The following is a 24,658-nucleotide window of genomic DNA, read 5'->3' as shown; positions in this document are numbered from 1 at the left end:
GTGTGTGTGTGTGTGTGTGTGTGTGTGTGTGTGTGTGTGTGTGTGTGCGCGTGTGCGCGCAGATGGACGGACCGTTAGGGATGCAGTCTTATATCCCCAAGAGAGGAGGCCGAGGTCAGGGATCAAAGCCCCACACAGCTCTGTGTCGGGGGACTTCACAGAGATCCAGGATGAAGCTCCATTATGCAGTTTGTGCGAATGAAGCCAGCGACAGCAATGGCGGGCGTGTGTGTGTGTGTGTGTGTCTCTTCTGCCGGGCCGTTGTAGCTTTGCACATTGTAGCAGTGCAGCTGGCACGTGCTTGCCACACACACACACACACACACACACACACACACACACACACACACAGCAGTGTCTAGAGAGGTCTTTTAATTAAGGGATTTGTTAATTTTCTATTCAACCTGACAGTGATGAATGGGGGAGCAGGGCCTGCCCATCTCAGGCTGTTGGGCAGACAGAGCTTCCTCGGAGGCCTCGGGTGTGATCGTCACACTCTGAAAACCAAATTCACACGTGAAGAGTTTTTTAACCCTTTGAAAGCCAAAGCTTTAGAGTCACTGGAGCTGAACCCTAATAGACGTGATTCACACTCTGTGGCAGCCCGTGTGGAGGCCAGATAGCACCGACAAGTAAACAGAGGGAAACAATGGCAACACATTGTGTGAACAGAGCTGCTATTTGGCTCCAATGGAAGTAACTCTTTGACTCCTTCTTGTTATCTGGGTGGGTTTATCAGGCACTCTTTCTAAGAGCCTTTAAATGCCTCAAATGTACTTTTATTGCTTCTTGCTTCTCATCACCTTTGAGGGGTAAAAAACCCAGAAACTGTACTTGAAGTACAAATAATCAGTATGTATTAGTTTAAATGTATTAAAAAGACCATTAGAAAACTGAGCACATTATTCACACTAATACACCACCTTCCAGTTATTTGTATTATTATTTTAAAAGATAAGGCCGCGTTATTCTTTATCTTTGTCATTTTCAACAAATTCAATGAAAAGACCAAAACCAAGAGTGCGTTAGTTTGTGTCTGAATATAATAATCCCAAAGACAATTGGTTTCTACTGAAGATCTCAAGAACACATATACATACATACATACATACATATATATAGTTTATTTTTGGTTTTTAAGGCTTGATACTTTCATGAAACATCGGCGTCACATCTAGCAAACATTACTCAAACAGGAGTAAACAATGCGCTTACAGCTGCGGATTGATACCATTTGGTTCTTGTGGGTATTTACAGCAGCAGGACATTCACTCAAATACAAACCACAGTATGTTTGTTACAATGAAGGAACATGAAACAGCAACTCTGATGTGTTTTTAAATGTTTTTGTACAGAAACAGGCGCAGGAATGAGTCCACACTTCTGCACGTCGGTTGTCTTGTCTCGAGGTTGATGTTTTTATTCTATTTTATTAAAGGTCTGTAGTTAACACGAGCTTAAGAGATTCTTATGTTTTGTTCTACAACATAAAATACATCAGTAAATACCCAGTCAGCATGTTTCTTACTTGTACGCGTCTTAAAGAAGCCGGTTGCTAACAGGTGGCTAAACTAGACTATTAAATGTCCGCCTGGAGCTTAGTGGAGGTGAAGCTGGTTTTAGTCTTTTCGTGGGATTTGCTCACATAAGAAAAATATAAGACAATTAGTATCCATTTAAATGACTTGATATCCTATAATAATAATAATAATAATAATGATAATAATCCTATTGGGACTGATGTGCTTGAAATATACACACAGCTAAAACGAATGCAGTCCATCATGAAGTGCTGATTCATCATTCTGGTTCTGCGTTATACTGCAGGTGTTTCTCATATTCACGTTTATATCAATGACAGAAACATCTCTCACTAAAAAGCAATACAAAAATCAAACTACGATCTCAAAAGCAAGCATGAGGTTGAATCCACAGTTGATTTATTACAGGACTGTTGCACTACGTGTACCTAATAAACTGGCTACTGAGTGTATGAAGCTCTGGCCTCTTTTAAAGCTGAATTAAAAACTCTCTTGTTTCCCTGTGTCTTTGATTTAGTTTCCTTTATTACATTTGAGGTGATTTATTGCACTCCCTGTTTAGTATTTGTATCTGATCTTACTCTTCTTTAGCTGCTCTGTTGTGTTTGTGAAGAGCCCTTTGTGCCAAACAAACACACATAAACTTGCCTTGAATCCTTCTTCTCATGCCACACATGGTTCTGGAGGGAAAGCTGCAGCCCGCTATCACATCACGGGACTCCAGATGAAAGTCTTCAAACGTGGAAGTGAATGTATTTCATTTGCATTATCAATACTTTCTTTGTTGCTGCCAAGCACATTCTGCTTTAAGAGCTATATAGGCACCCTGAAGCAGCAGAGCCACATGTCATACTGGCCCCGATGCAATGGATCTATTGTGATTTGTCAGCTATTCATCTGTTAAATGCTCTCTCATGATTTCCTTTGTGCATGCAGAGCCGGGGGTGACCTTGAAAGTAGACCATGTGGTGTATTCTGATGATAATTTATTCTCACATACTAGAAACTGTCTCACGAACATGATTTTTCTTCATGCTTCGTGCCGTCGACACTCGCTGGAAACCTTTATAGCAGCAGCCGACGTGTTCTCTTTTCAAAGAAGCATTTCTTAGGATTTATAGGGTCCTGCACATTTTGGATTTTAGCGTCAAATTCAATCCTTTTGTAACCAAATACAGGTCCTTCAGCATTAAATACTGATTACCAAAGGAGACAAACCTAAAGAAAAAAAGCTTCTAAAGTTCTGATAAACAACATTGAATCCAGAAGTAGGTTGATCAAATTGTGGGTTTAACTTTTTATATAATTCTCCCGATAACACTGAACCACAGGATCATTTTCAGAGACTCTCTAAGTCTGTGAAGGACTGATATTGATTTATTTCATCAATGAAACCCCCCACGCTGTTGGCCAACTGGATCTTAGCTCCAATTTCCAAACACAAGACATGCAAACGACTTTGGTCTCAACTTCAACTGCCTTTAATATTTCACTTGAGGGTCTGACAAATATAGTAACACAGTCATTGTCCCTGCAGTCAGGTCAGTCATCAAGCCTGTCTCACTGAGCTTTAACTGACACACACACACACACACACACGCACGCACGCACGCAGGCAGGCAGGCAGGCAGGCACACACACACACACACACACACACACACACTCACACTCACACTCCGTTTTAATGCATATTAATGAAGGTAAACGGGCCGCTGTAGAGGAGACAATGGAGCAGAGGAGGGCTGGTTGTGAGCACAAAGCCGTGGACTCGGGGGAAGCAGAACAGGTGCAGGGAGGACCCGGCAGCTTCACGTGGAACAGCTCACTATAGGTTCATCAGTGCAGGAAGGGACCTGCTAATGTGTTCATATGCATGATGCTGATTTGGGTTTTTTTCGTTGTTGTGGTGCCCTTTGTACTAACATCGCCATATGTACAAGGAAACAGCCTTCGGTCTCTATCATAATGCTCCTCTGAATACTGACGACTATGTGAGAGATGTGGGACAACATCCACAGAAGAAATGTGACCCTATGCTTGAAGACTCTTCATAATCTAAATCCCTTTATAATCTAGTGTGTGGGCCAGTAGCTGCCAACCTTCAGTGGCTGGTGACAACCTAAAACAGAGCTGCGTCTATGCGGCTGCTGGTCAGATCGTCTATAAGTTGTGATGTGTGTCTCTTCATTCTCAGATGGGTTTTCTTTCTGAATGTTTATAGTCGTAAGTCTTCCAGTGATTCCCAAGCAAACATTAGAATAAATGAAATATGTCTGAGACTCTACGCAGGTGAGGAATTGTTCCCGTTCTGCAAACATCAGGCGGCACATTCTTGTCTATCGTCTGTAATCTCGGGGGATGCAGGAACAGACTGTAGTTGCAACAATATCTTTTATCTGTATTGTGCAAAGTTATCCAAAGATCTTTGAAAAGGAAACCTCCAATGATTCTAGACACACACATCAGTTTTCTGCTCCGCTAATGTGGAAACAGTTTTATGATGTTTTCTGTGGCTCTCAAAGCTTGTCAAGTCTGAGATATAGTCCTGTGATGTACTGAAGACGTTCTGAGCTGAGCTTAGACTAATATACACATGGCCCTGAACCACATGTTAAGGGTGAGAGGCTATGAGGATGTAGGCTCCAGTGTTGAACAAACAGTCGAGGTGTCTTGGCCTCTGCTGCATCGATTTTGACTTTTCTTTTTCCGTTTCTTGAAAGTCGTCTGACTTCATGGAAGTGTGATGCAAAATAAGCAGAAGGCCCCTTTAAATAAACCTCAGCTGGAAGCAAACAAAGTATCAGTCTACTTCTGTTCATTAAAAAACATCTGACTGTAAATTGACCAACAGATCAATCCCCTGTATAACATAGTTATGGGTTAACTTTACCAGGTTGATGTCTCACTAACAAGAGAATAAAAGATGTAATCAGTTTATCTCCAACAGGAGAGAGAACTCTCTTGCAACACAAAGAGATGCTCTTTCAGTGATAACAGTCACATCCTGGGAGGGATCAGCTCGGTACCTCCCTGCTCTGCTGCGGACCCTCCTCTGGAGCCAGAGAGAACATCAACTTGAACCAAACCACGCCCCCCTGTTTTATTCTGGGGGATTTATCAGCGCCTACATGTTGACTGCTCTGCACACTAGACCCAGCAAGAGAAGAGAGTAGACCCCCTCCGCCAGACCACTCATGCTGACAAACACACCTATTCACCTCTGCGGACGTTAGACTCTGCAGCTCCGACAGGATGGATTTCTTAGACAGCGGCTACCTGGACGCGCGGTCCCCGTATGACAACACCTTTAATTTTTGGAACGACTACCTCGGCCTGTCGACACTCGTGGCCAAAAACAAGATCAACAGCCCGTCCTGCAGCCCCAACTCCATAACAGAGTCCCTTAAAGCGACGCTGGGCTTGGAGGACGACTCCCCGGTTTGCTCCTGCGTAATTGGGCACGGCAGGGACAGCGACGGACACCTGGACTGCTGCTCCATCTACGATCTCAAGGAGCGCATCTCGCTGCTCAGGCCGTACGAGCACCTCGCGGGTGACTCGCCGCTGGGAGACAGAGACTCGCCCCCCTACAGGGGGAGCTTCGCCGGCCTCGACCTGCTCTCCATGGACCGGAGGCGCAAACAGACTCAGAGGGGCAAGCCGGAGCCGAAGGTGTGCGTCTTCTGTCGGAATAACGGCGCACCGGAGGAAGTTTACGGCACCCACATCCTGAAGACGGCGGACGGCAGAGTCCTGTGCCCGATCCTCCGGGCGTACACCTGCCCGCTCTGCAGTGCCAACGGCGACAACGCGCACACCATCAAGTACTGCCCGCTCTCTAGAGACCAGCCGAGCCAGAGAGTGGCGAAGGGAGGCAGACCGACCGGCAAACGGCTGAAAACCTTCTGAAGCAGGAGATGAATGAAGTTTGAGTTGCACTGTAAATTACTAGTGTGTATGGCAGTGAGTTTGCCCCCCCCCCCCCCCACCCCCATTTCATGCACAAGACAAGTCTGGAGTGAAAGAATAAGAAAATAAGATTTTTATTAGTATTGTTTTGCGTGTCACTGCTTCATTTGTAATGGGTTTATTTTGGTCTATCTTGCAACTCTGTGGGCACATACTTTACACTTGGATGCATTGCGCGCAATACCCCCCCCCCCCAGCACTCTTAAGGACTTGGTGATAATACAATGAACCAAAGTACTGTACAGATCGACCTGTGAATGACCACCTTCATGCTGTAATCAGAAGCACAGTGCCAGTGCAGACAGCCCTGTGCATGTCAGCGGGCTGCTCTGGCTTTATCAGTTTATTATTAAGAGATGCCAACGTGAATGAATATGCAGCACTCCTGATATGAGATGAATGTTTAGTCCCAGAGTCCATTGGCCCGTGGATGGAAGGAGTCGGACACATGCTTTCCTGCAGATAAATGTTTTCTACCAAAGGAATAGACTTTTGTATTGAGACGTAGCCTAAAGGGTCATTTCTGTATTGTTTCTATGTTCATGTCTTATACTCATGATGTGGCTTCATGCGGATAGAATGTAAAAGGAAGATGTGAGACACAGCACATGCTCTTCAAGTAGCTCCAAGCTCCATTATTTCACTTTACTCTTCAAAAACACGGATGCTGAATAGATTTCTTTTTGTTTTAAGTGGAACTCTTGTAAATGTATTAAAGGGTGAAACAGTTTAGCAATGCAAAGCCTGACATTCCAAAGTCTTTATCTATCAATAGAAATGTTTTATGTACTTCTCTTTTTACTTTATGTATCATTGGGAAATATATTCTCTGTAGATGACTCTGAATAAACATGTCATTTGCATTTTTCTTTGACTACAACTGATTTGAATACACTTCATCATGAAGGTGCAGCAGAGGATGTGACTCAATGTTTATTTTGATTAGATTATTTTGTCACAACTGTATTTCCTCTGAGATAGTCACACTGCGCCATCTAGTGTCCAAACCTTGAATGACAATAACCTTTCTTAAAAGATCTGCACTGGACTCTAAGCACTGGGTTATTAATAAAGATGATGTAGTAATATAGTCAATTAATGAAGAGCTGAGCTGAGATAATACATGCTGTTATTCATGATGGATTGGTCTCACGTGAGACTAGATCAGGAAGATCTTTAGTGTTTGAAATGTAGTGAACCTGGTTGACTTGTGTGTAAGCTCACCTGTCTGACTTGTGTGTAAGCTCACCTGTCTGACTTTTGTGTAAGCTCACCTGTCTGACTTCTGTGTAAGCTCACCTGTCTGACTTGTGTGTAAGCTCACCTGTCTGACTTGTGTGTAAGCTCACCTGTCTGACTTGTGTGTAAGCTCACCTGTCTGACAACTTGTGAAGAACCTTCCTGCTCAATGCCGGCACTTAAAAACATCTCCTTCAACCTCAAAGTCCAGACATGTCTGCATGTTGATACGTTCATATTTTAGTTTCCTTTACATGGAACAGTTATCGAACATCATTTCAGCATTAAGGGACATCAAGGAAAGCAAACGTTATGATGATTCACAGGCCTTACTGGGCGGAGACAGACAGCTGGTGGGCGTTTGTTGTTGCTTTAGTTCTAGATGAAACCTTTCAAAATGAGATCTGTGGATTGTCGTAAGTAACCGTGTCCTATTTAAAAACATCCCTATCTTGGTGCTGTGAGCATGGCATTATTTTCAAAAGATTTGAATTGTCACTCACTGTAGTTAAAGGAATTACATCTGATGGCTTAAATACTTAGTCACACAAAAACACTCCCGCTACAGAGAGGGAGAAGATCGGATTGTGTTTTTTTGGCGAGCTGTCCCTTTAACTGTTAACCAATCAATGAGGTTTATTGACCTCTATTGGCAACTACTAAGAACTGCAACAACATGAATGGACCCGATCAGCCTCTAGACAGTGAACAACACACAGCTGCGTTTGTGTTTCTATTGGAGCCCAGTGTTCATGTTAAATGATCAGCACATCAGCCGCTGCTGTGGCTTCCAGGCCGTCATACATCTGTGACAGGAGGAACCGTTCTCTAACCCTATAGGGTTAGAGAACGGTATAGGCTCCATCCTACGTTATAACGTAGGATGGAGCTTTAAGTGGAGAGAAACATATTGATTGACTTTTTGGGTGAACATGGAACAACCTGAGAGTGTCTTCCTCTACAAAAGCTTTGGATGTACATTGATCCTAAAGGAATAATTGGATCAGATGAAGTAACTTCTCATCTTTTAGTTTGGAAACAAAACCCGAGAGGAGAACTAAATGGTGTCACGTGATGGCATTCTAATATTGCTTTATCATTTGCATGTTTAAGGCTCGATGTGTGGTTAGACTCCAGGGGATGCAAAGAATTCCTTCCCAACATTCCTGACTTTATGGAATCCAGCATGGTGCTTTAAGCCCTGAACGTTCTCAGGCCATCTTGCCTTCATCAGGGTGGTACTGTTGATGTGCATTCTCAAACTACACACTACTAAACCCACACTCTGCCAATAAACTGTTTATCTTGTGTGAGAAATCCTAATTATTTTCCCTTTACTGTCAGGGGTCAAATAGTGAGTCCAGCAGGATTACACATCCTGACACCCCCTAATGCTCCTAAAGAGACGACGGTCTTACAACTGTACCAAGTCCGAAGTGTCTGAAACAGAAACAGGACCCCCTCTGACTCATCTCTGGATGTTACACAGGACCGTTTCTCTGTGTCAGCAGATACAGATTCTTCCTCGGTGGTGTCTCCCAAAAACTGTCGGTGTCGGGACATCAGTGACTCATCGATGTACAATCTAGATAGATCAAACTGATTCTCTAATATCTAGAGCATCGTGAAGGACATTCATAGCAATACAGGAAACAATGAAGAGTAGTGATGAACAAAGAGAAGTACGTAAGATGATCTGTAGAAGTATAACCAGCCATCTGTTAAATGTTCAGAAAGGTTCTTGATATCTGTGTATGTGGGACTATTCAATCATCGTTCATATGATTCACATAAAGCAGTGGGCACTTATCAACCACATCAATCTATTTAAGTACCAAGCAATCTGTGTGCCAATTCATTCATTGTTCTCTAGAACATTAAAACCTTTAAGTGGTGACCGTTAAAGTAAATGCCCCTTTACGTGCTTTGTATTGATCTCTCAGACGGGTTGTTTCCAGTCATTTCCACTGTAATAATAAGGATGTGTTTATTCTTTGAGAGATGCATTGGAGCCTGCATTCGGGGAATAAAGTGGAGTAAAAGAAGCCTACAGAAATGCATAGAGTTATGAGAGTAAGCAATTTTTAGGACAGATTAAAAGAAAACCTGCACTACCACATCAGGTCTGCCTGTTTAGGCTGAGAGAGAGTCTGAAAACCAACCTCCTCCCTCTTCACTGCAGCAGGCTGCTATTGGCCTGGTGGATGCTGACAGCACAGATGCTTTCATGTGGGGGGGGGGGGGGGGGGGCAGCCTCACTCTATAAGAGCCAGGGATCTGCAGCATCACTGAGCTGGTGCAGTGCAAAACGCCCGCTCATCCTCACCGATGGTGTGCAGAACAAGGGGGACATAAAAAAAAAAACCTTTTGAAACTAAAAAACATCCTTTTCTTAAACAAACAAAAAAATCCACAACAAAAAATTCACCATGAGCTACGATTCCTTCTCCTCCCGCCGCCCTTGGGACAGCTACAGAGGCTCCCAATCCACCACCAAATCCTCCATGTCCTCCTCCCTCTACTCTACTCCTCGAGCTCCTCCGTCTGGGAAGAGGATCCCGAGGCTGCTCTCCTCTTCCCTGCCAGACGGGTCTGAGCGGATGGACCTGGCTCAGGCCAGCTCCCTCAACACAGAGCTGATGGGCCTGCGCTCCCAGGAGAGGGAGCAGCTAGTGGACCTGAACGACCGCTTCGCCACCTACATCGACAAGGTGAGGCACCTGGAGCAGCAGAACCGAGCCCTGCTGGCCGAGCTGGAGGCACTGAGGAGGCGTCAGAACGACCCGTCCCGTCTGCAGACGCTTTATGAGGGGCAGTCGCGGAGTTTGAGGGCCATGATAGACTCGGAGAACGGGGATAAGATGCGGATGGAGGCGGAGAGAGACTACCTGCGTGATGTGTACGAGCAGATGAAGGAGCGCTTTGAGGAGGAAGCGAGGCGGCGCATGGATACCGAGGAGACCCTGCAGAGGGCCAGGGAGGAGGCCGACAGGGCCGTGCTCTCCAACTGTGACGGCGAGGCCTCCGTGGTCTCTCTCTGCGATGAGATGGTGTTCCTGAAGAAAGTCTTTGCAGAGGAGCAGGCAGAGCTGCAGGCCCAGCTGCAGGTGGCCAACATCAGCGTGGATGTGGAGGTGTCCCGGCCCGACCTCTCCACCGCCCTGCGAGACATCCGGGCGCAGTACGAGCGGCTGGCCAGCAAGAACATGCAGGCCGCCGAGGACTGGTACAAGGGCAAGTTCACCAGCGTGGCGGAGATGGCCAGCAAGAACAACGAGGCCGTGCACGCCATCCGGGAGGAGACCATGGAGTACCGCCGGCTGCTTCAGTCCCGCTCCTCTGAGATCGAATGTCTCCGGAACGTCATCGACTCCCTTCATAAGCAGCTGGAGGATCTGGAGGACACGCAGGCCAAAGACGTGGCAAAGTACCAGGTGAATGAGGGTTAACTGGATCCTGATCTGCATGAATAGTCACCCAATAGGGGAATGTGTACCAGTATGTGGGACCTGGTCTGGTGCTCTCAGAGCAGGAGCAATCTTCTCCTCCAGCAGAAAGAGGAACGATGGCATGTAAAAGGGTTTTGGCCTCAAGGTCAGACATCAGATGCGTGAAAAGTAGAGCTCAGCAGGAAATGCTGGCAGGCTCACAGCGACTGTCCGAATGAACTGTGAGAGCACAACGTAGCAAATCTCTGCAAGCAGAAAAAGTCCCTCATGTGTAGCATCACTAACTGTGATATTAGATAATGAATGTCTGTGTTTTTCATGCACTTATAGATGAGGATCAGTGAGCTGGAGCGGGACATCACTGACGCCAAGCAGGAGATGGCGCGCTACCTGAGAGAGTACCAAGACCTCCTCAATGTGAAGATGGCCCTCGACATTGAAATAGCTGCGTACAGGTGAGATCTGGATGTGGACATTTAGTTCTTCTTAATCAAACGTGTATGATTCTATGACTATGTTTTAAAAGATGTTTATTTTATCTCTACTTTCACACGACTGACAAAAATTCAGTTTTTCATACTTGTATTGTGTAAATACGTGAACAAATGCAGAGTCAGGATAAAGATCATCTGTTTTCTTTCCAGGAAACTTCTGGAGGGGGAAGAGATTCGTCTGGCTTACCCTTCCTTTCCCGCCCTCAACTAAAACCTAAATGCCACTAGCACGGCATCAACCTGAATTCTTCACACCCCTGACCTGAACATCACCCCTCTCCCTCCCTCATTTCTCTTACGTTCTCTCCCCCAAATACTCCCCTCCATCCTTTACTCCTCCCAAAACCAAACCAAAGCTCATCCTTTCTCAAGACAGATGCGCCCTTGTGCTAAACAAGAGGTCCACCAGAAGTCCCCCTTCTTCTATACACATTCTGACACCGCACATCAAGAAGATGGCAAACTCTAAGATGCAGAGTGGCTGCACTGCATTAGTGACATAGCTAAGTCGGACAGCTGTATTGTTTTGGCTGAGTTCCTCTCTGTCACACACGTGAAGGTCCAAGCAGCAGAGATACTATTCGACTCTTCTGATCCCTCGTTGTGCAAACATTTAACCAATTGTTTGTGAAGGAGGACAACTATCCCTTTTATCTCTCGATGCTTGGACTTTATCCGTGTTTGAACTGATGCAAGAAACCTGCAGCATTATTGATCAGGAACTCTCCCAATCGATCCTGCATTGTCCTGCACCCCTGGTTCTCTAGCAGTCAGTGAACCAGTGACCTTAAAACCTTTATTTTCACCATATTAAAGACTCATTTTTGTCCTTTTTAGTTATTCTTCCTCTGCATTTACACAAATACCAGACATATTGGTTGGTTTAAAAACCAGAGTGAGTTTGGGTCTTTCTATTTGGCTGGTTATTTAAATTTCTAATTGAAGCATTTGGACATGTAAATGCTTTGGAAGACTAAATTGTTACTGGTTTCTCCTTCTATTCATGCAGTGCGTCTCACAGCTTATCTGCATTAGATTTGTTTTCTGTGAGTTCATTCAAAGCTAAATAATGAAACTGAAAGATAAGTGCAGGAGCTCCTTGTTGTTTGTCTGCTGATGTTAGACCTAAACGGTGCTTTACATCTGTGAAACTAATACAAAGTCTGCACGCTCGGTGTACCTGTAACAGCCGGCAACAAGCTGAATAAACATATAACTGACCTGCAAATCACTTCACATCTCCTGTCTTCATTTGACACTTATGAAGCGATTCATGCTGCTTAAACTTCTCCTTACTTACCTTACTCTCAATGTCACAATAAGCGACACAGCGGCACTGCACCATTTCCCATCATTCCATGTTCTTGGCACGCTGACTGTAGCTGTAATGTGTTGGTACCTCGCCTCAGCATCATCCGTCACCAGGCTGACACCCGGCATCCCACTGCACCCTGAAGAAAGATACACGCAAAAAATGTAATTTGTACCTCATATTGTGAGTGTAAAACAATAGCTCAACATACATAACATTAAGTATTGTGTCCCTCTCTCGTTCTAAGAGCCAGTTGGACTCTTCTGTTGAGAACATCAAATACAAAGTCTGTTATTTTTAGTTTTAGGTTACTTGGTTCGCAGTAGACGAGGCATCTATTTTAACACACATTTTACAAACAACACAGACAATAGCCATCATAAGCGTAATCAAGGCTCCAATATCACTAAAACACTCAAATAAATTCCCCCATTTCACAATTACATTTACAAGTACTGTACTTAGGTATAATTTAGAGGTACTTGTACTAGTGTCCTAGTATTTCCATGTAATGCTACTTTATACTTCTACTCCACTACAATTCAGAGGGAAACACTGTACTTTTTACTTTTAATTAATACCTATGTAAGTTGTTATTTTGCAGATTCAGATTAATCAGAATCAGCGTTATTGATTAATTAATAAAATCAACAAAGAAATGATGCGTTATTATATCTTAAAATAAGACTTTATCGTATCCACATTTACGAGCTGCAACATTAAAGTCATGTACACATTAATTTATCAATAATTATAATTCAGTCATTTAATATTATTCTGATATTTTCTACTCTATTTATACTGTGCTGTTGGTACTTCCAAGAATACTTTTGAACTTTTACTTGTAACAGTGTACTTCTAGTGCGATATTGCTACTCTTATTTAAATAAAAGATTTATATACACATTTGTTTGACAAAGTAACTTATAAACAGTTTATACATGTTTGCCTGCTTAACAATTGTGACGCTAACTAGCTACCTAGCTTCGTAGCTAGCTATCTGTCATTATTGTTAAGACAATAACACCGGTGTAGGAGAGCCATTCACTCTGAAAACCTGTTTAATACATCAATAAGGAGCACATACTGCTTTTTATATGGTCTATGACATACTGATATTTTAAAAAGCATCGTCTGCGACCTACAGATGGCGGTAGAGGCTAACGGACGCCTTAGCCGTCCTAGCTAGCTACGCTGCTAATTACTTCCGCCGGTCAGAGGTTACCAAAATGGCCGCTGCCTTCTAGCGATAACATTTCTGTCTCAATGTTAACTTTCAAATGCTTTTGATTAACCTGTTACGTTAAGCGACTTACAATCTGCACCCCGGGAGCCACATTTCGACGCCGTCATGTTCCAGGTAATCGGGGGGAGGAGCGTGCAGGTGACCCGGCTCCTCGCACCTAGGAGCCCCGTGATCGTGGAGGCTGTCCGGGAGAGAAAGTCCCGCACCGACCCGGTGGCCAAGTCCAAAGAGGGGCGAATCAAGGTGCCTCCTCCGGTCGATGCGACGGAGATGGTCGTCCTCAAGGAGAGATACACGGAGTACCAGATGATCACGAGGGCGCTTCGGTACGTTAGCGGGTCACCTGGTGTTGTGGCAAATTCTGTCTCCCTGCTCAAAATCTGTGGCCCCCAAACAAATGTTAGACCGGATATTGTTCCCTCAATCCTCATCCAACACATATACAGCCAGAACTTGCCAACAGGTGCTGCAGAATTTCAGGTATTGCAAGAGAATTTGCATTCCTAGCATTGGTCAAATTCTCGCTGTGTACAAAGCTGGTACTATCTATAAGAAGTTTGAGGGAGTATTTTAAATTTGCATCCCCTAATTTCAATCAACACGGTGTTCAAATGTGTTTATTTTGAAGGAAGCTGGTAAATAAGATGAGATGAACTTTTATTGATCCCCAGAAGGGAAATTCGTTTTTTGCTGCAGCACAAAGACAGAATAAGTACAGTTAAACTCAAACAAGACTAAAGTGATTAATCATATTATAGTGTGTGTGTGTGTGTGTGTATCTCTCTCTCTCTCTCTCTCTCTCTCTCTCTCTCTCTCTCTCTCTCTCTCTCTCTCTCTCTCAATCAGTCCAACAGAGATCCATTTTTTTTTTTTTAAAGGTCAGCTAAATATCTTTTGTACTATTTGACAAAAGAAGCATTTTTCACAATGTCTGGCATGTTTTAGACCAAACGGTTAACTGATTAACTAAAAGCATTTGTTAATATATCGACAAATCAAAAGAAGCAATCTGCATGCTGTTTCAATATCGTACAATTTCCAAATTCTTATTTCCTTCAACAGAATAAATCAGCAACATGACTTTGCTTTGACGTTGACTATCTCTCGTTACATGCTCCTGTTTTAAAACCACTTACACCTCAACCCGTGTCTGATAAACATAAATGTTTGGTCGTTTAAAAACATAAACGAGAGATAATAATCTATAGTTGCAGCCTTGATATTACCAGAAGGATTCAAAAAATATTCCTTAAAATTATTCATAAGTCATTTTGTCAGAGTTGTGAAATATTGTGCGCTTGATAGTTTAAAGTTAAACACTGTACTTTAAAGTAAAATATTCTCTTTTGTCTCTCCTCTGTGTCTCGTCAGTCTGGAGTTTAAGGAGGAGGTGCTTCGGAAAAAGTACGAGGAGGAGACGGGCTCCCTGGCGGAGGAGAGGGCGAGGCACGAGGCGGAGGAGCATCGCGCCCTCATGGCCTTCAACAACCAGGAGAACCTCCGCCTACTCCAAGTCCGGTAAGAAGAAACTCCGAATCACAACATGACGAGTAGAAACCTCATTTTAGGATGCGATCAACCACTCCTGGTTTCTATTATCTTCCCAAAGTAACGGCTGTCGTTGTGCTCTGTCCCTCTCAGGATGTTGAGGATCCAGAAGGAAACGGAGGACGCTGAGCGTCAGCAGCTAGAAGCCGTCGTTCAGCGACAACAGCAGCAGCAAGAGTTCATCAAAGAAAAAGAGAAGGAGATTCTGAAGTTGCAGGTATGATTTATTTTCTCTATTTTTGTTTATCTGCTTTCTTTCTCCAAACTAGAGTAAAACATGTTTATTAAAATTGCTACTTTTTCATGTTTTGTGGTTGACAAAATAGAGGAAAATTTGAAATTCTGCCTCAAAATAACACGGTGGTTAAATTCCTATATCTGATCTCAACATATGCGACTCTTACAGGAGGATGCAAAGAACTTCATCACATTGGAGAACTTGGATCAGCGTATAGAAGCAGCTCTGGACAATCCAAAGAATTACAACTTTGCCATCGACAAAGAAGGGAGGGTTGTGAAACAGACGACGCTGCAGTGAAGCACCAGAGCGACCTGTTGTGTGTCCGTCTCAGAGGACACACGGAGACGGACGGACGTCATTCAGGACTGTGAGCCGAGTTCAGTCTCATCCACCCTGGAGGCAGAAAAACATTCAGTGTTTGTAAGAACTAAGAAATATGTGAGACTCTTTCATTAGCAGATAACTTATAGATTAAAGCTTCATTTCCTGCTTTTATTCTTCATGTTTCTGCTTTATATTCTTTCTTATTTTACATTATCTGAGATGTGTTTTCAGACTATTAATATAAAGAAATAAATATAAATGCACCAGACGAGAGCGAGAGAGAGAGACCTAATTAGCTACCAGCAAGCTATTAAACAATGTTGTGTGACAGGAATAACCAGAAACACTGCATTCAATGATGATTGCTGAGAATAAATACAGCAAATCCTTTATGATCTTCATCATCCTACTGTAGTGAGTAGGTTTACATTAATATGCGATTAATCTCTAATTCTATAAAATGTCAGGATATTGTGTCATCAGTATTTCCTAAAGACTACGGTAACATTCTACGGTAAAGTTCCCCTCTTACGACCGATAACCATCCTTCAAATGACACAATTTAAAAATCACTCTGGGGTTGAATTTATATGAGTTCATGTGAGGTCATTCCCTTTATTAAAGAGGTCACAATACCAGTAACGCATTTAAATAGACGTGGTGTTGCTCTGGAGTCTAATGAGTGTGTTTACACCATCACTTTGGTCCTGCACATGCAGCTGCAGCCCTCTAGGGGTCGCTGTGAGCAGCTCCCCTCAGTGTTTACGGTGTTTCAGGCATTAAGCTTCTCATGTGTGACAACGTGCTGCTGAACCCCGTTAATCCTCTTCCGTCAGGCCGGGCGTGCAGGTTGATGGCATGAAGAAAGTCAGGAAACCTGCCGCGGCTTTAGTGTGAGGAGCAGAAATAAACATGGCCTCTGAACTCAGGTGATACTCTGAAGATACACACCTGCAGTGATCGTGCCACATTAACAGAGTAAATAAGAGTAAAGAAAATATACACCTACACTCATTTTACAAACAAACAACGTACAATAATCTTGTCATTAAAGACAATTTTAAATTCTTCATCTGTTTCTCCTCTTTAAAAACATAATCAGTTATAATCGAGTGTGTGGAGTTGAGCTCAAATATGTTCATTGACAGACAATTTATCTATTGTTTTATAATTATTGAATCATTTTGAAGTCATTTTTAGACATAAATTACAATCTTTCTCTGGTTTCAGTTTCCTCAATGTGAGGATTTTCTGCTTTTTCTCCATTTTAAACTGACTATTTTTCCGTAGATGTTTGAAAATGTTACTTTGGATAAAATAAGAAATGAATTGCTTAGTAGAATAATGTACATATTAATGGAAAGTAATTGTCTGAAAGATAATCAGGGTTTGTGTGTGTGTTCCAGTGGTTTTATTCTGAGCATTCATCGCTGTGAGGACTCCCTCTGTGGACTGACTGTAGTGGTCAACATCACAGGATGTGACCCGAGCTGCCATAATGCAGCGCACGCAGTTAATGTGATCGGTAACTCAGGTTAACGGGATTGTTCAACCGTGGCAGTGAAGGCTGGGATTACAAGTAGCACGACAGAGTAGATTGAGATGAACGCTCAGATTAGCAGCCGGTCACTACATCCAGCTTCCATTCAGTGTAAAGATGCTCTCACTCATTTAGAGGTGCATCTCTCAACCATTGTTTCTGAAAGAGAAGTTAAAAAATAAAATCCAGTGAGTATCTATTCAGCCCAACGGGGTCAATTCATCCTCAGACGGATTTAAACAGCAAATCTTTTTACGACTCCAAAAACACCAGAAACATTTCCCCAAACTGCTCATCGATCAAATGTCAACTGTAACAAGGTCAATATTGGTCTTATTGGAACAGCAAGAAAAATGCATTGTTCTAGTTCGCTTAATCCTAAAAATAGAAATAAAAAGTGTAATTTAGGATTAGAGAGATTGTTGTCATGGTAAAAAAAAAGAAGATATTTTTGGAACCCCAAATTATGTATTTCACACTTTGCTTTATTCTGTTTTTCTTTCTTTCAGGTTCTGGATGATTCAAATGAAACAAAGACGTAATCAGATATATTGTACATATTTACATGTTTTTACTGTCCATTTATCTATTCTATATTTATGTTTCTGGACGGTTGCAGTACTTACTGATATTTATATTTCCTCTTACTGTGTTTATTATTTTATGCACCAAAACACAAACACCAACCAACCACCATCTCCTCGTCTGTGAAAACCTGATGGTTTGAACTGGTCACGAGGTGTCACGAGAGGTCACAAGGGGTCACAAGAGGTCACGAGGGGTCACAAGAGGTCACGAGGGGTCACAAGGCCAAAATGTTGAGAGCCACATCCCTAAACCTGCAAGGATGTGACTTCACACAGTTTCTATTAAAATAAGCCTCTCGGATGCATCATCATTATCGTTCCTCCTCTTTATTGGGTGCAGCGGTGAGATTACATCAGCGCGCACACACAGACATTCTTGAGGATATTTGTAGTTTGTTTTGCCCGATAACATCTAAGTTCTGACCCTAAATGACTATTAATAGAAATACACAGACTAAAGCTACAGACGGCTTCAAACTGGTCCCAAAGAAAATTGACGAGCACCTCGATTTTAGCAATAAATACATTCACAAAATATAGTAACTCCAAAACCATTTCTGTGAGCAAGATGGCAGAAAACTGACCAGCAACTGATGTGAAAACCTTCAACCCAGAGCGAATGGTGCAGCTAATATGAACTGTTGTGATCTGAGGCAATGGGACGGTCTGATACCCATGAAGACCAGTAAGACTCCCACAGAGCTGCATCTGTTCCAGCTACTGCCTCAGTTTAAAATGTGCTAACGCTGCTCGCTTAAAGAACATAATAAACACCTCATTCATAACTCGGATCATTCAGAACATTCATTGTAATAAAAATAGAGCATTAGCTCACATTCGACTGAGAAAAGACAAACATTAGCACTTGAATATTCAAGTATATAAAAAGCATTCAGGGAAATACTGTTGGCTTCTTCCATGACTCCAGATAATATGTGGGCGAATGCATTTTGGTACCTGAAGAGAAAAAGGTTTGTGTGTCGCTTGTTGAGCTGGTGAAGTGTGATTCTATTAAAACCTGGATTAAGGGATGTGGTTGTTGAGCTGCCCGGGGTATTTCTCAAACCTCCTCTCTGCCTCCTCGCTGAACGCATCACCTGTAGGGATTCAAAGACAATCACCAGAGCAGTTAAAGACAAAGGTCTGAATACACGAGCTGAAGGTGACATGAAGTCATCTGTTAGTTTGAGGGTTTAGTCGGTTACCAATGTGGCAGTTATGGAGCCAGATCCGATGTCCGTCATATTTGCAGTTACACTTCATGGCGTTGTTGGTGAAGTCGCTTTCAGACACTTCCTGATTTGGATTGATAACAATCTGAAGGAGTCAGAAACATAAAGGGAACATTTTAAAAACAGAATAGACATATAAATATATATACATATGTATGTATATAAATATATTAGTGCTGGGCAAGTTATCATGTTAACGCATTAATTAATTAACGCCGACAATTATTTAATCTCGCATTAACGCATTTTTAAAATTTATTATTATTGTAACAGACCGTCTCATGTTTATCGTTTTGTATTGGAGATATGATGTCCCTTCAGGGTTGCTGTAGAGAAAAGGCGACTTCCGCTTCTGGTTGAGGGGGGGCAGAAATAAAGAGAGAAGCTGCACCAGCTGTTGCTCTCCCTGGAGACTACTGGACATCACTGCGGTAAAGTCAGCAGACACTCAGATCTCCGTGGTCAACTCAGCAGACACTTACATGTTAGTGCACCTATATGCTGACATTCACGGTAAACGCATTTAAACGGCACAGATCGGGAGCGAGCGAAGGACTTTGAAAGTTAGCGGAAAGATTAACGTGAGACAACATCCGGTTTGTTCAGACGAACATCCGGTTTTCAGAATAAGATGCCAACAAAGTATGAATTATATTCACATTAAGTATAAAACATGCTGCCTGCATCTCGTGAACCAAATGTTATTGCCCTTTTGTTCATATAGCAGTACTTTTGAAATAAAAGTGCGCAATACTTTTGAATTCATTCTTGAACTTTGCCATAACAATGCGATTAATCGCGATTAATCGCAAAAAATCCATGCGATTAATCGCGATTAAATATTTGAATCGTTGCCCAGCACTAGAATATATATTTGCTCGGCTCTAGGAAAGCTGGCGGTATTTGCTCACCTGCAGGATGTAGTTTCCAGGTTTGACGTCTGTGATGTCGATCCACTGGCAGTCGATGTCGTGTCGGTACAAATCCCAGCAGCCCACAGTGATGCCCTGATCGCCGAAGTTGGCGCACTCGTAGCGCTTAGAAACACCTGGGAGGCAAATAGATTCATTGATTTTAAGATGCATTAGTGAATCCATCATGAAGTATTTCATAATGACTCTTTGATCAGAAAGTTCCTGTATCTTTGCCTTTATTATCACTTGTTTAGATAAGACAGCTGGCATAGTGTCACCCAACATTGGTGCCACTTGTCGCTCTGCTGCTCTACGACTGGACTCTGTGGATCAGACTCACCCTCCTCACAGTCTGTGTCCTCCAGACAGAAGCTGGCTTTGTGGCCCTCGGCCACTCGGGTCCCGTTGGCGTTCAGCAGATCGTAGTGGGTGAAAATATCCATGCTGTGGTAGTGGCTGTGAAACACAGACAACACGTTGTTGTTAATGACAAATATGAGAAAATAACTCCTTTGATAACTGACAACACAAAACACTTTTATGACAAAATAACGGAGCTGCGTTGGTGTAAACTTCATTTCTTTGTGTTTTTCTCGCCCACTGAGACAAATGAGATGATATAAGCGCATCATTAAACTCCAGTCTGTCTCATCCACACAGTTAGCTGCAGTTGATGACAGATGATATTACCCGTGGCAGGCGTGCCAGACCCACGAGTGGCGCCCGGCCTTGGGCTTGAAGTCAGCCCGCCCGATGTTGTGGATCTGGGAGGAGAAGCGCAGCAGGCGTCGGTGGCCGTAGGGCCAGTTGGCCTTGGCTGCAGACTTGGACAGGCATTCCTCCTCGGCAGAGCAGTAGAGCATGTGCAGGGGGCGGTCCTCGATGTACACCGTCTGCTGGACCAGAGGGGCGTTCAGGACGAGGTCAGAGGTCGCTGCGTAGAGGGGCGGGCAGTAGGATTAGGGTTAGGGTTACACTCATGTAAATGTAACCGGCTTTACTTGATGCTTCTGTTCCATTACATGTATCTGACAGCTTCAGTTTAAACATCAAGATCGTTACACACAGAACATGAAAAATGTACAAGAAAAGCTTAAATGATTAGTCAATCATTTGATTGACAGAAAAATCAAATCATGGCAACTAAAAGTAAAAATGTCATGATGTCAATAAGCATCCTTATCCTCATGTTGCAGCTTCACAAATGTGAGGATTTGTTTTTCCTTAATCTCGATCTATCTTAATTATTAGTACGATTGTTTGGACAAAGGGACATTGTGAAGGAGTCGCTTTGGGCTCCGGGTAACTGTGACGGCATTTCTCACTATTTTCTGTATTTTTACAAACCAAACAATAAATTAAACAGCGGAGAAAATAAGCAGCAGATTGATCCATGATGCAAAATGAACTCCATCTGAACCAAATAAAAGAGTAGAATCCCGCATTTACATGAATGCATGAGCATGAACAATGTAATGATATAATATACCACAGTACAGCAGTCACAGGGAGTGTTTTTAGTGTATTAGTACTAAAGTAAAGGATGTGACTACTCCATCCACCACTGTTGTAATACAAATACAGCAATTTTGTAATAACGCGCTGGAATAAAACTACCTAGCGATTAGAATTAAGAACAATCACTTTTAATCAAGTTACTTCTTTAGTACAGCGCATGATATCAGTAACAGCTGATGGTTTGAGGGAGAGCTCCCGAGTTGTAACAATTCATAATTCTCTCATAGATGTTCGTTGGCTCTTGTTTCTGTGTTTTCTTGTCTACAGATCAGTAACACATGTGTGCGCTTGTCCTTTCCTTTCCGCTTGTTTCCTTCACTCACTGTCAGAGCAGATGACTCCCGCTGCAAACTTTGCTGCCGCTTTCTGGCAGCTGACGGTTTTGTGCTGCTGGCACTGACTCAGAGACATCTCGTTCCCCGTGCACTTCACGCCGCTCATGATCATCTCCGTCACGTTGCTGCTGTCCCAGTACCACGTCTCCTTGGATGGTTCAGACAGAAACAAGCACAGCGCACCGGTCAGGAGAGAACCGTGCACAGACGGAGCTGCAGAGAGTTCATGACTCATCTCTGGTGTAAAGCTGAGTTTATGATCACTGGAGGACAATAACCTTCACTGTGTGATTCAATAATCTGACTGGATTGTAATAATAATTGTGATATGTTTAAAGTATCTCTAAATCAATGAATTCATTCTTTTTAATGACCCAGTATATTGTAATCAGTCTTTACAGTCATATACCTCAATGCACTCTGTATATGAAGACACTTTGATAAGCTTTGCTTCTCTGTTCCCTCAAACACTTAGACCTGCTGCCACTTTGATTGGAATGATTTACAGGAATATTCAAAACTAATCAAGTTCCTCCTGCTTCATGTTTAACTTTGTAACTTCATTCGTCCTGACTCTGACTCTGTCATACTGTTGTTTTTATTCACTATTAATCATGTTTTATCTGTGTTTCTCTGAGTACGTTTCTCCTTTAAACAATACATTTGTTCAACATCTCATCGAGGAGCAGGTGACTTCATTCTCTGGTCTACTTACAGTCACGGCATGCATGGAGTAGCCGAGCCCTAGCTGCCTGCAAACCACCATGGCTTCCTTTGTGGTCCAGCCTGTGCTGCACACTGTGCCCCACTTGGAGCCAACCTGAACCTCCACCCGGCCCTCATATGTGGTCCGGCCTCCCACTATCCGGATCTGCAGACATGCCCTGCTGGGAGTCAGTGAGGGGAACACACTTCCTGTCCTGTGTCTGAACTGTCTGGGCTGAAGCTAACGCTTCTAGTCACACAGTCCTCCGGCGGTGGAGAACGTGCTGTTGAAGCGGTGCTTTGGTTAAACGGCTCTAGGCCTGCAGAGCGTCAGCGTGGTTTCCAGATGAGCTCACCACGCAGCTTTAGTGGTGAGTTGCTCTTTGAGTTTGATTAGTGACTTCATGAGAAAAGACCAAAACGGTATCATGATCTTCCATGTAGGAAGAAAAAGAAGCTTCTACTGCATATGGAACTTATAATGTACTGTCATTAATACTTGCAATGTTCAAGAATACTCAGAATACACATATACCCAAACTTAGCATACAGTATGTTTTAGGAAGATATTAGAATGTGTTTCCAGATTAGTGCTGCACATATTACATAGTATGTGACTGACCAGAAGTATTGATCATATTTGAACATATATTCATAGATTTGAATGTCTTGACTGTAATGAAATGAAGTGTTCATGACAGTATATTATATTTGCATATGTCAAGTATACCAAAAGACAAGCCACTGGTGAGAGCAGCTCTGCTCTGCTGCAGGACGTTGGCCTCGGTGGTGTTAATAACCTACTTGCACGCCCTGGTTAGCGTAACCCAGGCCCAGCTGCCTGCAGACCACTATGGCCTCCTTGGTGCTCCAGGTCTCTCCACAGATCAGACCCCATCTCTGCGTCCCGTTAGAGTCCGAGCCCAGCACCTCCACGCGGCCCTCGTAACGGGTCCGCCCTCCCGTTAGTCGGATCTGTGTGTGGGGCCGAGGGGGTTAGAGCAAAGCTAGTAGATACACGAGAGCCGGGCTGGAGAAAAAACTTCATCTGTTAGAAGTTCTTTTGGTGCAAATCTTAATGGTGACATGGTTTACATGTCACGTGACCCGAATTGAAAAGATGAGCGTGAACCCTTGAGTTTTTATCCCACTTAGTCCGTCCTCAATGTGTATCTACAGGAAACACGGAGGAGTATCATCTGGTGAAGTACACACTGCACAACCAGAAATACTCGGTGTTAACAGGAAGTCACTGCTGTCGCAAAAAAAAATTAAAAATAATAATAATAATTAAACAGCAGTGAAGAAGTATTGGTAGAGAGTGAAGAGGAGTATCAGCTCTTAAGCTCACATGTTACATGTTACTCACATGCAAAACCAAAAAAATGTTTAGAGCAGCAAAGAGCTAAATGAATGGTTAAAACAATAAACAGTATAATACGAGACATGTTTCAAGCTCTGTCCTATGCTACATTATTCAGAAGAACGTCTGACGCAGCTAACCAATTTACACCAATGATTTAGATCATTATTGTGCTATCTGGGGCAATAAATAGCATAAAAAGTTTTAAGATGAATCATTGCAGGAAGAAGGTTCAGCTCTGACCGAGTCCTCGAGTCCCATGTGGGGCACGTTGCAGCGGACGGCAGCATCCTCCACGTGCTGACAGTCCTCTGATGTGATGTTTTTAAAGGGGCAGTTCCAGATGGACTTCTCGTGGCCGATGCACTTCACCTCGTTCATGTAGATCGGACCCATTCCTGGACAGACACACAGTCTCACAGACACACAGACACACAGACACAGTCATACAGTCACAGAGACACAGAGACACAGTCTCACAGACACACAGACACACAGACACAGTCATACAGTCACAGAGACAMAGAGACACAGTCTCACAGACACACAGTCACAGAGACACAGTCACACAGACACAGAGACACAGTCACACAGACAGAGACACACAGACACACAGTCACAGAGACACAGTCACACAGACACAGAGACACACAGTCACACAGACACACAGTCACAGACACAGACACACAGTCACAGACACACAGACACACAGTCACAGAGACACATTCACAGACACACAGACACAGTCTCACAGACACACAGTCACAGTCACACAGACACACAGTCACAGAGACACATTCACAGACACACAGACACACAGACACAGTCTCACAGACACACAGTCACACAGACACAGTCACAGAGACACAGTCACACAGACACACAGTCACACAGACACACAGTCACAGAGACACAGTCACAGACACACAGACACACAGTCACAGACACACAGTCACAGACACACAGACACAGAGACAGTCTCACAGACACACAGACACAGTCACACAGTCACAGAGACACAGACACAGAGACACAGTCACACAGTCAGACACAGTCACAGTCACACAGACACACAGACACAGTCACACAGACAGTCACAGA

General features: G+C 43.4%; 4 protein-coding genes across 9 annotated transcripts in view; 3 read left to right on the top strand and 1 right to left on the bottom strand.

Moving 5' to 3' along the window:
- Positions 1-1,404: 1,404 nt before the first annotated feature.
- Positions 1,405-5,511, top strand: LOC116399919 (nanos homolog 1-like). Its single transcript, XM_031877412.1, has one exon. It carries the CDS (start codon positions 4,794-4,796, stop codon positions 5,448-5,450), a length of 657 nt encoding a protein of 218 aa, XP_031733272.1. The 5' UTR covers positions 1,405-4,793; the 3' UTR covers positions 5,451-5,511.
- Positions 5,512-9,018: 3,507 nt separating this feature from the next.
- neff2 (neuronal intermediate filament family member 2) lies at positions 9,019-11,923 on the top strand. The gene is made up of 3 exons (XM_031877364.1): positions 9,019-10,183; positions 10,529-10,653; positions 10,843-11,923. Exons 1-3 carry the CDS (start codon positions 9,179-9,181, stop codon positions 10,901-10,903), a joined length of 1,191 nt encoding a protein of 396 aa, XP_031733224.1. The 5' UTR covers positions 9,019-9,178; the 3' UTR covers positions 10,904-11,923.
- Positions 11,924-13,227: 1,304 nt separating this feature from the next.
- On the top strand, positions 13,228-15,536 carry mrps26 (mitochondrial ribosomal protein S26). Its single transcript, XM_031877392.1, has 4 exons — positions 13,228-13,576; positions 14,622-14,768; positions 14,892-15,015; positions 15,205-15,536. The coding sequence occupies exons 1-4, from the start codon at positions 13,356-13,358 to the stop codon at positions 15,334-15,336; spliced, it is 624 nt and encodes a 207-aa protein (XP_031733252.1). The 5' UTR covers positions 13,228-13,355; the 3' UTR covers positions 15,337-15,536.
- Positions 15,040-24,658, bottom strand: part of loxl3b (lysyl oxidase-like 3b) — a 25,060-nt gene continuing 15,441 nt past the window's right edge. For 2 of the 6 annotated variants that reach the window (XM_031877386.1, XM_031877388.1), the window contains 9 exons: positions 23,801-23,955; positions 22,999-23,169; positions 21,478-21,637; positions 20,327-20,570; positions 19,977-20,092; positions 19,634-19,770; positions 18,696-18,807; positions 18,509-18,587; positions 15,040-15,432 (listed from right to left, as the gene is read on the bottom strand). In XM_031877386.1, the coding sequence (XP_031733246.1) occupies positions 18,514-18,587; positions 18,696-18,807; positions 19,634-19,770; positions 19,977-20,092; positions 20,327-20,570; positions 21,478-21,637; positions 22,999-23,169; positions 23,801-23,955 (1,169 nt within the window). In that variant the 3' untranslated portion in view covers positions 15,040-15,432; positions 18,509-18,513. Of the gene's footprint in view, positions 15,433-15,638; positions 18,588-18,695; positions 18,808-19,633; positions 19,771-19,976; positions 20,093-20,326; positions 20,571-21,477; positions 21,638-22,204; positions 22,422-22,998; positions 23,170-23,800; positions 23,973-24,658 lie in introns of those variants that run through there. The other 4 variants (XM_031877387.1, XM_031877389.1, XM_031877391.1 and 1 more) reach the window with 4 other exon arrangements.

This window comes from Anarrhichthys ocellatus, unplaced genomic scaffold (assembly GCF_004355925.1).
Source record: "Anarrhichthys ocellatus isolate YVR2014 unplaced genomic scaffold, GSC_Weel_1.0 scaffold135, whole genome shotgun sequence".
Taxonomy (NCBI): Eukaryota; Metazoa; Chordata; class Actinopteri; order Perciformes; family Anarhichadidae; genus Anarrhichthys; species Anarrhichthys ocellatus.
The sequence above is the reverse complement of the archived record's forward strand: the minus strand, read 5'-3'. Positions and strand labels throughout refer to the sequence as shown.

Excerpts from the sequence above, each read along its gene's own strand:
- LOC116399919 (XM_031877412.1), top strand. The coding sequence starts at position 4,794 with ATGGATTTCTTAGACAGCGGCTACCTGGACGCGCGGTCCCCGTATGAC.
- neff2 (XM_031877364.1), top strand. The coding sequence starts at position 9,179 with ATGAGCTACGATTCCTTCTCCTCCCGCCGCCCTTGGGACAGCTACAGA. Across the intron at positions 10,184-10,528 it reads AAGACGTGGCAAAGTACCAG|ATGAGGATCAGTGAGCTGGA; the intron begins GTGAATGAGGGT and ends ATGCACTTATAG. Across the intron at positions 10,654-10,842 it reads ATTGAAATAGCTGCGTACAG|GAAACTTCTGGAGGGGGAAG; the intron begins GTGAGATCTGGA and ends TTTTCTTTCCAG.
- mrps26 (XM_031877392.1), top strand. The coding sequence starts at position 13,356 with ATGTTCCAGGTAATCGGGGGGAGGAGCGTGCAGGTGACCCGGCTCCTC. Across the intron at positions 14,769-14,891 it reads CTCCGCCTACTCCAAGTCCG|GATGTTGAGGATCCAGAAGG; the intron begins GTAAGAAGAAAC and ends TGTCCCTCTCAG. Across the intron at positions 15,016-15,204 it reads AGGAGATTCTGAAGTTGCAG|GAGGATGCAAAGAACTTCAT; the intron begins GTATGATTTATT and ends CGACTCTTACAG.